At 40.9% G+C, this 12,613-nt stretch overlaps 1 protein-coding gene and 1 pseudogene across 1 annotated transcript; one reads left to right on the forward strand and one right to left on the reverse strand.

The window, feature by feature from the left end:
* The first annotated feature begins 7,278 nt into the window (after positions 1–7,278).
* LOC132520362 (large ribosomal subunit protein eL15-like) lies at positions 7,279–8,383 on the forward strand. The gene has a single exon (XM_060149117.1). The coding sequence runs from the start codon at positions 7,324–7,326 to the stop codon at positions 7,936–7,938; it is 615 nt and encodes a 204-aa protein (XP_060005100.1). The 5' UTR covers positions 7,279–7,323; the 3' UTR covers positions 7,939–8,383.
* Positions 8,384–10,762: 2,379 nt separating this feature from the next.
* LOC132520363 (serine/threonine-protein kinase PAK 2-like) lies at positions 10,763–12,332 on the reverse strand (annotated as a pseudogene).
* Positions 12,333–12,613: the final 281 nt, after the last annotated feature.

Consider the following 12,613-nt stretch of genomic DNA (forward strand, 5'->3'; position numbering starts at 1 on the left):
AGCTTTTGCTTGTCTGTAAATGTTTTAATTTCTCTGTCAAATCTGAATGAGAGCCTTGCTGTGTAGACTAACTTAGCTGTAGTTTTTTCCCTTTCATCACTTTAAATATGTCCTGCTACTCCCTTCTGGTTTGCAGAGTTTCTGCTGAAAGATCAGCTGTTAACCTTATGGGGATTCCCTTGCATGCTATTGGTTGTTTTTCACTTGCTGCTTTTAATATTTTTTCTTTGTATTTAATTTTTGATAGTTTGATTAATATGTGTCTTGGCATGTTTCTCCATGGATTTATCCTGTATGGGACTCTCTGCACTTCGTGGACTTGATTGACTATTTCCTTTCCCATATTAGGGAAGTTTTCAATTATAGTCTCTTCAAATATTTTCTCAGTCCCTTTCTTTTTCTCTTCTTCTTCTTGGATCCCTATAATTCGAATGTTGGTATATTACTGTTGTTTCAGAGGTCTCTGAAGCTGTCCTCAATCTTTTACATTCCTTATTCTTTTTTCTGCTCTGCAGTAGTTATTTCCAGTATTTTATCTTCCAGGTCACTTATGTGTTCTTTTGCCTCAGTTATTCTGCTATTGATTCCTTCTAGAGAATTTTTAATTTCATTATTGTGTTGTTCATCATTGTTTGTTTGCTCTTTAGTTCTTCTAGGTCCTTGTTCAATGTTGCTTTTATTTCCTGCATTCTATTTCCAAGGTTTTGGATCATGTTCACTATCAGTACTCTGAATTCTTTTCCAGGTAGACTGCCTATTTCCTCTTTATTTGTTTGTTCTGTTGGGTTTTTACCTTGCTCCTTCATCTGCTGTGTGTTTCTCTGTCTTCATTTTGCTTTACTTACTCTGTTTGGGGGTCTCCTTTTCACAGGCTGCAGGTTCGTAGTTCCCATTGTTTTTGGTGATTGCCTCCAGTGGGTAAAGTTCATTCAGTTGGTTGTGTAGGATTCCTGGTGGAGGGGACTGGTGCCTGTGTTCTGGCTGATGAGGCTGGATCTTCTCTTTCCAGTAGACAGGACCATGTCTGGTGGTGTGTTTTGGGGTGTCTGTGACCTTATTTTGATTTTAGGCAGTCTCTGTACTAATGGGTTGGGTTTTATTCCTATCTTGCTAGTTGTTTGGCATACGGTGTCTAGCACTGCAGCTTGCTGCTCGTTGAGTGGAGCTGGGTCTTAGCATTGAGATGGAGATATCTGGGAGATTTTCACCGTTTGATATTATGTGGAGCTGTGAGGTCTCTGGTGGACCAATGTGCTGAACTCGGCTCTCCCACCTCAGAGGCACAGACCTGACACCTGGCCAGAGCACCAAGACCCTGTCTGCCACGTGGCTCAGAAGAAAGGGGAGAAAAAAGAAAGAAAGAAAGAAAAATCAATAAATTAATTAAATAAAGTTATTAAAATAAAAAAATTAAAAAGCAATAAAAAAAGGGGAAAAAAAGAAAGAAAGAAGAGAGCAATGAAACCAAAAAACAGATCCACCAATGCTAAGAAGCATTAAAAACTATTGTAAAAAACAAAACAAAAGAAAACAAAAAAGGAACAGACAGAACCCTAGGACAAATAGTAAAAGCAAAGCTATATAGACAAAATCACACAAAGAAGCATACACATGCATACTCACCAAAAGAGAAAAAGGAAAAAAAAATCTATATAAAAAAAACGAGAGAGAGCAACCAAATCAATAAACAAATCTACCAATGGCAATAAACTCTAAATACTAAAGTAAGATAAACATAAAGCCAGAAAAAATTGGATGCAGAAAGCAAACCCCAAGTCTATAGTTGCTCCCAAAGTTCACTGCTTCAAGTTTGGGATGATTCGTTGTCTATTCAGGTATTCCAGCGATGCCGGGTACATCTCGTTGCTTCTGTGGCTGCTGGGAGAAATTTCCCTTTCTCTTCTTTGTTTGCACAGCTCCTGGGGTTCAGCTTTGGATTTGGCCCTGCCTCTGAGTGTAGGTCTCCTGAGGGTATCTGTTCTTCACCCAGACAGGACGGAGTTAAAGTAGCAGCTGATTAGGGGGCTTTGGCTCACTCAGGCCAGGGGGAGGGAAGGGTATGGAGTGTAGGGCGAGGCTGTGGCAGCAGAGGCCAGTATGACGTTGCACCAGCTTGAGGCGGGCATTGTGTTCTCTTGGGGAAGTTGTCCCTGAATCACGGGACCCTGGCTGTGGCAGGCTGCACAGGCTCCCGGGAGGGGAGGTGACGGGCTGCACAGGCTCCTGAGAGGGGACAGTACACAGGCACACAGGCTTCTTGGTGGCTGCAGCAGCAGCCTTAGTGTCTCATGCCCGTCTCTGGTGTATGCAGTGATAGCCGCGGCTCATGCCTGTCTCTGGAGCTCGTTTAGGTGGTGCTCTGAATCCCCTCTCCTCGCGCACTCCAAAATACTGGTCTCTTGCCTCTTTGGCAGGTCCAGACTTTTCCCCGGACTCCCTCTCAGTTAGCTGTGGTGCACTAGCCCCCTTCAGGCTGTGTTCACGCAGCCAACCCCAGTCCTCTCCCTGGGATCCGACCTTCGAAGCCCGAGCCTCAGCTCCCAGCCCCTGTCCGCCCTGGCGGGTGAGCAGACAAGCCTCTCGGGCTGGTGAGTTCCAGTTGGCACCGATCCTCTGTGCGGGAATCTCTCCGCTTTGCCCTCTGCACCCCTGTTGCTGCGCTCTGCTCCGTGGCTCAGAAGCTTCCCCACCGCCACCCTCCATCTCTGACAGTGAAGGGGCTTCCTAGTGTGTGGAAACATTTCCTCCTTCACAGATCCCTCCCAGAGGTGCAGGTCCCGTCCCTATCCTTTTGTCTCTGTTTATTCTTTTGCCCTACCTAGGTACGTGGGGAGTTTCTTGCCTTTTGGGAGGTCTGAGGTCTTCTGCCAGCATTCAGTAGGTGTTCTGCAGGAGTTGTTCTACATGTAGATGTATTTCTGATGTATTTGTGGGGAGGAATGTGATCTTCACGTCTTACTCCTCTGTCATCTTGAAGGTCTCGCCAAAGAATTTTTTTTTTAATTTTTTAAATTAATTAATTAATTTATGGCTATGTTGTCGTTTCTGTGCGAGGCCTTTCTCTAGTTGTGGCAAGCAGAGTCCACTCTTCATCGCCATGTGTGGGCCTCTCACTATCGCTGCCTCTTTTGTTCTCTGTGGAGCACAGGCTCCAGATGCACAGGCTCAGTAATTGTGGCTCACGGGCCCAGTTGCTCCATGGCATGTGGGATCTTCCCAGACCAGGGCTCGAACTCGTGTCCCCTGCATTGGCAGTCAGATTCTCAACCACTGCGCCACCAGGGAAGCCCCAAAGAATGTTTTTTAAAATGTGGTTCCTTGGATCAGCTCAGCAGGTAAATTCTCAGGTCCCACCCCAGACCTACTGAATCATAACCTCTGGAGGTGGGCTTCAGAAGCTGGGTTTTGACAGGTCTTCTGGGTGATTCTGATGCAATGCTCAAGTCTGAGAGCCCCGGCATAGAACATTAGTGATGGCATCTTTCCATTTTCTTGTTGAATGGTCCACAGAGGAAGAACAGAAACCTTGGACACTGGTATACAAAGCAATGTTGGTCAAATTAAATGGAGTTAAAGAGGTTTATGGTTGAAGATGGAGAAACTCTGCCCAGGTCCCCTTTTCTATCCCTCCCTCTTAGTTCAGGCATTTCAGAAAAGCAAGGTCACCATTAGACTCATCATACCTTAAGAGCTCATACAGCTTGCCTTGTGAGCACGAAAGCAGGCTTAACCAAGTCCTCTGCATGCCAAATGTAGGCTCTTGAGGCCTTGGATGGATTCTATTTGGGGTGCCTAATACCTCTCCTGTGCCCTTGCACATGCTGTCATTCTGCCTGGAACTCCCTTTCTCCTCTTGCTCACTTACAAATTTCTCCTCATCCTTTGAGTCCCAACTCCAACGTCATCTGCTCTGTGAAGCCTTCAACCAAGTGCAGAGAGGTGCTCCCCATTGTGCTCCTCAGGACCTTGTGTAGATTTCAATATTATTTTGCTCACCCCATGATTATGCAGCATATCTACGTCTTTCTCTCCATGAGAGCTCCAAGTCCTCTGAGGAAAAGAAATATTTCATTAATCTGTTATTTCTAGTGCCTGACATATTGTCTGGCAAGCAGTAGACACCCGATAAAAAGTTGCAAGAGTATTGCAATGTTTTATTCCTCCCTTCTCTCTCTCTCTGAATTATTATAATTCTGCTGAATATTTGCAAGTTGCTGACCTCAAGACCCTCTGGCCCATAATGTATTGTGTGTATTTATTAATAACAATGACATTCTCTTACGTGACTATAATACAATGATTGAAATCAGGAAATTTAACATTGATACAGAATAATTATATAATATTCAGCCCATATTAAAATTTTACCTATTGTCTTAATGTCTTTTATAACATTTTTTCCCAAGCCAAGATCATGCACTGCCTTGAGCTGTCATGTCTTGTTAGAGTGTTTGTCTCAGTTCTTCAGTTTTTCTTTGTTTTTCATGAAATTCATATTTTTGAGGAGCACAGTCCTGTTGTTTTTTAGACTGTCCCCAAGTTTTGGTTTATATGATTCTTTCCTCATTATTAGATTTAGGTCATGGATTTTGGGGAGGACTACCATATAAGTGATGTTGAGTTTTCTCATGCATAACATCAGGAGGTATACGGTGTTAGTTTATCCTATTATTGTTGATATTAATTTTGATCACTTGATTAAGCTGTGTCCATCATTTCTCCATTGTACTTTTCTTGCCTTTTGTAATTTATAAGTAATTTTTGAGGATATACTTTTAAACTGTGTTAAAACCCTGTTTCCCAACACACTTTTACCCAATGGTGTTAAAATCTCTTGGTGATTCTTCCCTGAATCAATTGTTACTATAGTGGCTGCAAAGTAATTTAACTGAACGAATTAATCTTAAAAAAAAGATCTTTCAGATAACTATTTGAGCAACATAGTTTGAGAGAAGTCTCTCTCTACCCCAAACCCACTAGAATTATTTCTAATATTAGATAGTAAAGAATTGGTATCCTGGGACTTCCCTGATGGTCCAGTGGTTAAGACTCTGGGCTTCCACTGCAGGGGTCATGGTTTCAATCCCTGGTCAGGGAACTAAGATCCTGAATGCTGTGTAGTGTGGCCAAAACAATTTTTTTTAATTAAAAAAAATCAGTATCCAATGTAGTCCCTACCTATTTTACAATTCATTTAATAACTTCATTTTTTTCCCTCCACAAGAGCCCTATACATGTTTAAATTCAACCCCCCTTCTACAGCTTAAATTAGATTTAAACATCCTTATGAAATAGTATATGTAATGTAGATACTAAGTCAATCTACAGACCTTTTTCTCTTCATTGATATAGCACACATATGCACAGCTGTAAAATGTTTATAAACTTTTGACTTTCCCACTAGATTTCCATAAACAGCTCTAGTGCTTTATTTACAACTAATTAAAAATACTTCTCATTTCTTTCTTTTTGTTTTAACATCTTTATTGGAGTATAATTGCTTTACAATGGTGTGTTAGTTTCTGATTTATAACAAAGTGAATCAGCTATACATATACATATGTTCCCATATCTCTTCCCTCTTGCATCTCCCTCCCTCCCATCCTCCCTATCCCACCCCTCTAGGTGGTCACAAAGCACCGAGCTGATCTCCCTGTACTATGCGGCTACTTCCCACTAGCTATCTATTTTACATTTGGTAGTATATATAAGTCTATGCCACTCTCTCACTTCGTCCCAGCATACCCTTCCCCCTCCCCATGTCCTCAAGTCTATTCTGTAGTAGGTCTGCGACTTCTCATTTCTTATGACTAATTGCATTAATACTAATAATTAGGACATAATGGAACATGAAAATGTAGATATACTACTTGAAGGTTTTATATTTCATCTAACTTTATTACCTAAGAGTTTAAAAAATTGAAGTATGGTATCATTTTAATAATAGCAATTGTAATCATTATGCATGAATTTATTTTGATCATTATTTCTGGCTCTTTCAAACTCTCTTTTTTTTCAGATATAATTTTTCTTGCAACAAGATGTGAATATTTTGATTTAAAATTAATAAATCACAATTCTGTATTGCTTTTAAGATTAAGATTATTCAAAAATGACACATTTCAGGATTAACCAAAGTACATTTCTATTATAATTTAGTTTATCCAAGTAGGTAAAGAATAAACCACACTGTAGCTCCTTAACCTAGGAGTCAGGTTTTAATGACAAAGTCCATTGCCAGCAATGGACATGCAGGTAACCGTCAAAGAAGTTGTAAATACAAATCCCAAACTGCTTCTATAAACTGAAAAGGGCTTTGTTGAGTCACAGGCATAAAAATGGGGCATTGGCACTGCATTCAGTGAATATGGCCTTTATGACTTATGTATGGAAGTACCTTCTGGAGTGGTCATGAGGATCAGAGTCTTATATCATGTAGTTGGTTTTCTATTTCATTGGTAGCATCTTCTTTATCATAATCCATTCAGACAACTATTTACAAAGAATGTTCAAATATGGAACTCAAGAGACACTGTAGCTTTCCACCAGGAACAAACCACCTTATTTCTGTAAAGTAATTTAGTACTAGCTGTAGAAGGCCAATATAATCCAGAGAAAAATGAAATCAAGAATCAAATTGAAAACAGAGACCATTAAGTGCTCTAGATACAAGTTTCACTAATTATCTTATTTTTGTGAAAACCTTCCTGCCTTACCAATTTTAAAAAACCAAAAAACCCACCAGCCATTTCTGTCCTTATATCTGTATCTTAACACAGATATGATGGGAATGATAGGAAATAAAACTCTATTAAGTTCTCCTAATGTACTCCAAAACATCCAAATTATTTTTATTCATGATTTGTACTATTGCAGGATGGCAAGTCAATTAGGAGCCAATGGTGAGAATAAAAAGCCAGAACCAAAGCACAGAGTTTTCTCTTTCATGTGGCTCTTGGCATGTCAGAAGGGGCAGTACTGCCGCCAAAAGCCAAACCATTAAAATGATGAGAGAAGAGGAGAGGAGGGGAAGGGAGAAAAGAGGGCACCCTAATAATTAATCCTACAGGTCACAGACCTTTTAAAAATCTTTAAAATGTAAAATGTATTGCTATCAACAAGCACGTTGCATTATTCTTTCTTTCTCCAGTTCTTTACATATACATACTTATTTGAAAAAAATCTAAAGTAACATCTCAAATGACCCATGAATTTACCAAGAAGTACTTTGTCACTTAAGTTCTCACAGACAGTAAAAATGTTGGTAACGGAGGAGAAAGGGTCCTTCCTTTCCGTTTGGCGGCAGCCATCAGGTGAGCCGAGATGGGCGCTTACAAGTACATCCAGGAGCTGTGGAGGAAGAAGCTGTCGGACGTGATGCGCTTTCTGCTCAGGGTGCGCTGCTGGCAGTACCGCCAGCTCTCGGCGCTGCACCGGGCTCCGCGCCACACCCGGCCCGACAAGGCGCGCAGGCTGGGCTACAAGGCCAAGCAAGGTTATGTGATATATCGGGTTCGCGTGCGCGGCGGTGGCCACAAACACCCGGTCCCGAAGGGCGCCACCTACTGCAAGCCTGTCCACCATGGCGTCAACCAGCTCAAACTTGCCCGGAGCCTTCAGTCTGTTGCCGAGGAGCGAGCGGGACGCCACTGTGTGGCCCTGAGGGTCCTGAATTCTTACTGGGTGGGTGAAGATTCTACGTACAAATTTTTTGAGGTTATCCTCATTGATCCCTTCCATAAGGCTATCAGAAGAAACCCTGACACCCAGTGGATCACCACACGAGTCCACAAGCACAGGGAGATGCGAGGGCTGACGTCTGCAGGCAGGAAGAGCCGCCGTCTCGGCAAGGGCCACAAGTTCCACCACAGGATCGGTGGTTCTCGCCGCGCAGCCTGGAGAAGGCGCAATACTCTCCAGCTCCACCGCTACCGCTAATATAAGTAATGTTTGTAAAATTCTTACCTAATAAACAGTTTAGGACATCCACGTCTGCTTAAAGTTGTTTTTTAATCTGTCTGTTAAAACTAGTTGTCTGCAGATTGCTTCACTGAATGCATTGTCAAATTCTGAAAGGTAAAGTGCAATAATGTTTGAAGATTTTAATTGATGGTGTATCTTGTTTCTAATAAGGGAAATGCCTTTGTTTTTGCTTTATTAGGCAGTTGATATGTCCGTGTGTAAAATGCTGTCTGGTAACAACAGGTGTAAAATTCTGTAAAAGAGGAGCACAGAAACTAGCCGTGTAGATTTGTTGGTGCATGTGATGAAACCTACAGCTTTATTGGGGTGAGGCAATGCTCTGCTGGTTTACTCTAAAGTGGCTGTTTTATGGAGTTTGGCAAGGACAAACTTTAAATTGGGTTTTCCTTGGAAATGTGAAGGATGTCATGATCGTTTATCATGATCATTATGCCGAAAAATAAAGTTGACTAGGGCCCACGTTTTTAGACTTAATCTGCTATTCCATATATGTAACTGCTGCTTCCAAAAGGCGGAAAGTAAAGGAATGCCACGATTTTTTAAGATAATTGAATAAACCTGTTGCAAGATGTTTCTCTTACAAATTGAAACAAATCCTGGTTAGCCTAAATTAAATTGCCTTGGCCTCCATGGTACCACTGAAGTTCACATAAAAGGTGGGAGCTCCTGGTTCAGTCCCGTGGCTCTGATCTGTAGAACACTTAACTTCATGCAAAATAGTCATGGTATTTACACTAGTGTATATTGAAACTGATGGAAATTGAACATTAGGTAAATGAGAAGGGAGTTTTTAACCCTAAGGCTTGTAAGTTAGTGATGCTAGGATTGGGAAATTGGTGTTCATCAGGTCCCTTTCAAGTGTGGGAGGATAGAAGGGGCTTGGATCAAAAATTTAAATATTTTATTTGTAGTATTAGTTTGTGACCCATTAGGAAATCTAAGCCACCTTGGGGAAAATAGGGTTGGTTTTATTTAAAAGTAACATTGCTAAGTCTAATCAGTGTTATCTTGGCTCATCACTTTATCCATTCCCATAAGGCTACTAAGAAGAGTCGTGTAGTTGGTGTCAATACAAGTTCAATTGGTTTCCGATTTTATGTGTGGTCTACCGTTATTTTTCTCATCCCTGCTCAAACTACCCCCAAGAGCCTCACCATTCCACAAACGTGCCAGGCCACCCACCGGTTGTGGTCGGGCATACCACCACATTCTGCTGGCATCATGACTTCCCCTAGACTAAGCTTCTGTTTCCCAGGGTGGAGTTGAGTGCATAGGAAATATGGAAGAGGAGTTGCCCCAGTTCTTGGTTTGCTATCTTAATAGGTAGTTTAATTTTGAAATCTAATTGCTGGATTTCTGGCAAACCAATTTTCCTTGTATTTTCTTCAAGGGTCTTTTAAAAGGCCCACTTAAATGATTTCCGGAAAACATGTAGCAGGCTCAAAAAACCTTTTGGGACCCAAATTCCTTCCCACTCAGAAAATCTTAAACCATATTACTTTGTGTGTAGAGGTGGTTCAACTATATATAATGATACACTAAATGTCTATTAAACTAAAAAAAATGTTACTAATGGGTTGGAAACAATGTTTATAACAAATCTTTACAGTTTACTGGTCAGAAGCTGCATCTCTAAGGAACTGACATTTCTCTTTCATGAATGTAATCTTATCTAATTATTTTAGAGCTCACCAAGATTCAAGGCTCTCACTTTGTCTCTGCTAGTTTCAAATATTTTTTACCTTTAAATGGAAAAAAAAGGTTAACTTTTAAATTCTGAAAATTCAATGGTTATTATATTATTTACCATGGGAAGGGGGTGAGGAGTAGGGTGAGAAAGGGTTAATTACAAAACAAACAAACTAGCTAAAATTACAACATATACAGAAACTTACTTCCAAAATGAAGGGGAAAAAGGAGGGAAGGGGAAAGTAGCGGCACAAAGTCCTGAAGCCAAATCTGAAGAGGACATAGAAAGAAAAACGAAACTGTTAGAAAATATAGTCAATGGGACTCTTTTACTGTTTCAATGATTTAGTTATAAATATAGGTTATTAGTCTTCTCTCTATACGTGTAACAAATGCCAAAAAACTCACTATTATGAAATTATAAAAATTGACTCTTTCACATTTGTTAGAAAGGGTAAAAATCACATACTTTTCTTCCCTTCCTTCAGTTCAAATTCGGAACTGAAATGTTACATGTAACAATAGCTGGTTCTAACTTCTATACAAAGTTAAACCATATTGAACTCCTTTGCCAATATAAGGAGCTATGTCATTTCTATCACACTTGCCTCCAATTTAGGCATAAGAAACATTTCTCAAAGCAACTCAAAAGGAGCAAGTCAGGGGAAAGAAAGTTATGAAGAAGAGAGAAGACTAGCAGATAAAACACATACTCTGAAAAACTCAGATCTGCCATTCAAGTACTGAAAATACCCCAAAAGGGACAATGAATGGGATCTGTTATAATAAAGTCAGCAAAATAAAATGCAAATCTCAAGCATGATAAATGGCCCTGATGGGCTTTCTGCTGAAGGGCATGAGGCTATGATTCAGTCCACAATTCCTTTTGGACCCTAAAGAAGGTATTCAATAGAAAGTTGTCACTCTGTTTTGCAATTTTTTCTTGCTTGTCTTCAGGAAACAGTAGCTTGTTTCTTCCCTCCATGTTATGCAGACCATTTCTTTAAACCCCAAAAGAATAATAATTGTCATATAGTAAAAGACTTCTTTTAGAAAATGGAAAAAGGAATATGAGGCCACAGCAATGATGTTAATGGTTACTCTTCAATGCTTCTTTAGCTGCCATGATCAGTGGTGTCAAGCTGGGTAATGGTTTGGCCAGTTTCAGGAAGGGATGTTGTAACAATTCTCTGGCTGAACTCCTTTTCTCCACATCCATCTCCAAACATTGATTTAAGAACTCCCGAAATATTGGGGAAAGTTTCTCTGGGTTTTGAAGTTCTGGGGTTCTGTTAGTTACTATCAGGTACAAGGCCCTCAAAGGATTTTCACTGAGGTATGGAGGCTCTCCTTCTACCCTCTCAATGACCATAATACCCAGAGACCAGATGTCTACTTTAGGGCCATAAGCTTTCCGTGTAACCACCTCTGGTGCCATACAGTATGGCGTTCCAACCATAGTACTTCGCTTGCTCTACTCAGGAGTGATCTGGGCACAGAAGCCAAAGTCAGTAAGTTTAACAGATCCTTCCACGTCCAAAGGCACATTGTCACTTTTGATGTCTCTATGGATCACTTGATTAGCATGTAAAAACTCCAATGCCTGTGAACACTCTCTGCATACAGCAGCAATCTGTGCTGCATCCATGCAGGTCTCTGTTACAACATCAGTAAGTGATCCCCCAGCGAGGTACTCCGTTACCACAAACAATTCATCGCCCACCAGGTAACTGTCTAAGAAGTTAACTATGTTGAGATTGTTTAATTCTTTCGTCACCAGAATCTCATTAATGATCAATTCCTTCTTTGGCTGTTTCTGTAAATTAATCTGCTTAATAGCAACCACTTGTCCCAATGCCACGTCAGTAGCAGTGAAAATTGAGCCAGAAACCCCTTGCCCAATTTTTTCATATCTTGTATACTTTTTCTTAGGGTCACCTATGCTTACAATAGTTCTTAATTGCTCCATAATCTCTTCATCTGTCATTTTGGCCTTCTTTGTCTGTTCATCTGAAGTCTTGGCACCACTGTCAACATTAGAATCACCAACTTGTGCAGGAATAGGATCAGTTACAGGCCGTGTATAAATTGACTTCGTATGATCTGGTCATGGGGCAATAACAGGAGGAGGAGTCTCTTCATCATCATCATCATCTTCTATTACTACTGCTGTTTCTGAAGCTTGGTATTCAGTGCTGGTGTTCCAGATGGGAAGCCATCTTTCTCAAGAGGAGTAAAGCTAGATATTTCTGCTTCACTGTGTTGGAGTCATAGAACTTTAAGACATCCAGCACAGCCCGAGGATTCTTCTTTTGCTCTAGTTTTGTGATATTGGAGGTCTATCGAGCCCACTGTTCTGGCATGCCAGTGAATTCTCCAGTAACAGCATCAAAACCAACATGGATGGTGTGCTCAAAATCATATGGAGGAGAAATTTCTGGCCTTTCCTTCTCTTTCTTCTTACTTCATTTCTTTGTGCTTGAGAATATAGAGACGATTTTATTCCTGGGGTTTTTTTCCCTCTGGAACAGAGGTCAAAGGTTTCAAACTGTGATTGGCTGACACAGGGTCTTTGCCTCCAGTGCTAAAAATGGTACTGCTCATTTGCACGGGGTGGGGGGTCCTGGAGACTTGTCTTCCAGTTCTCTGTTATCAGACATGATTCAGAATTATGATATGGCCCCAGGCGAGGAAAGGTCCCTGTGCCCCAGCGAGGAGCCTCCGGCCGAGCTCCCTGCGGGCTCAGGAGCCTCCCCCAAACTCTCACTCTCTTTACCCTCACACTGTCCTTAATCCATTAGAACCATGTATTCTTTAAGATTCACACTTTCATTTATTTGCCATTAGATGAAAGTTTGTTGGGGAATGGAAAACTTATTCTTAAAGTATCTTCTTTCAAATTACTTGCAAGCCTCCTTAAGGAGACATTAATGGGAGGTTG

Source organism: Lagenorhynchus albirostris, chromosome 5 (genome assembly GCF_949774975.1).
Source record: "Lagenorhynchus albirostris chromosome 5, mLagAlb1.1, whole genome shotgun sequence".
Lineage (NCBI taxonomy): Eukaryota > Metazoa > Chordata > Mammalia > Artiodactyla > Delphinidae > Lagenorhynchus > Lagenorhynchus albirostris.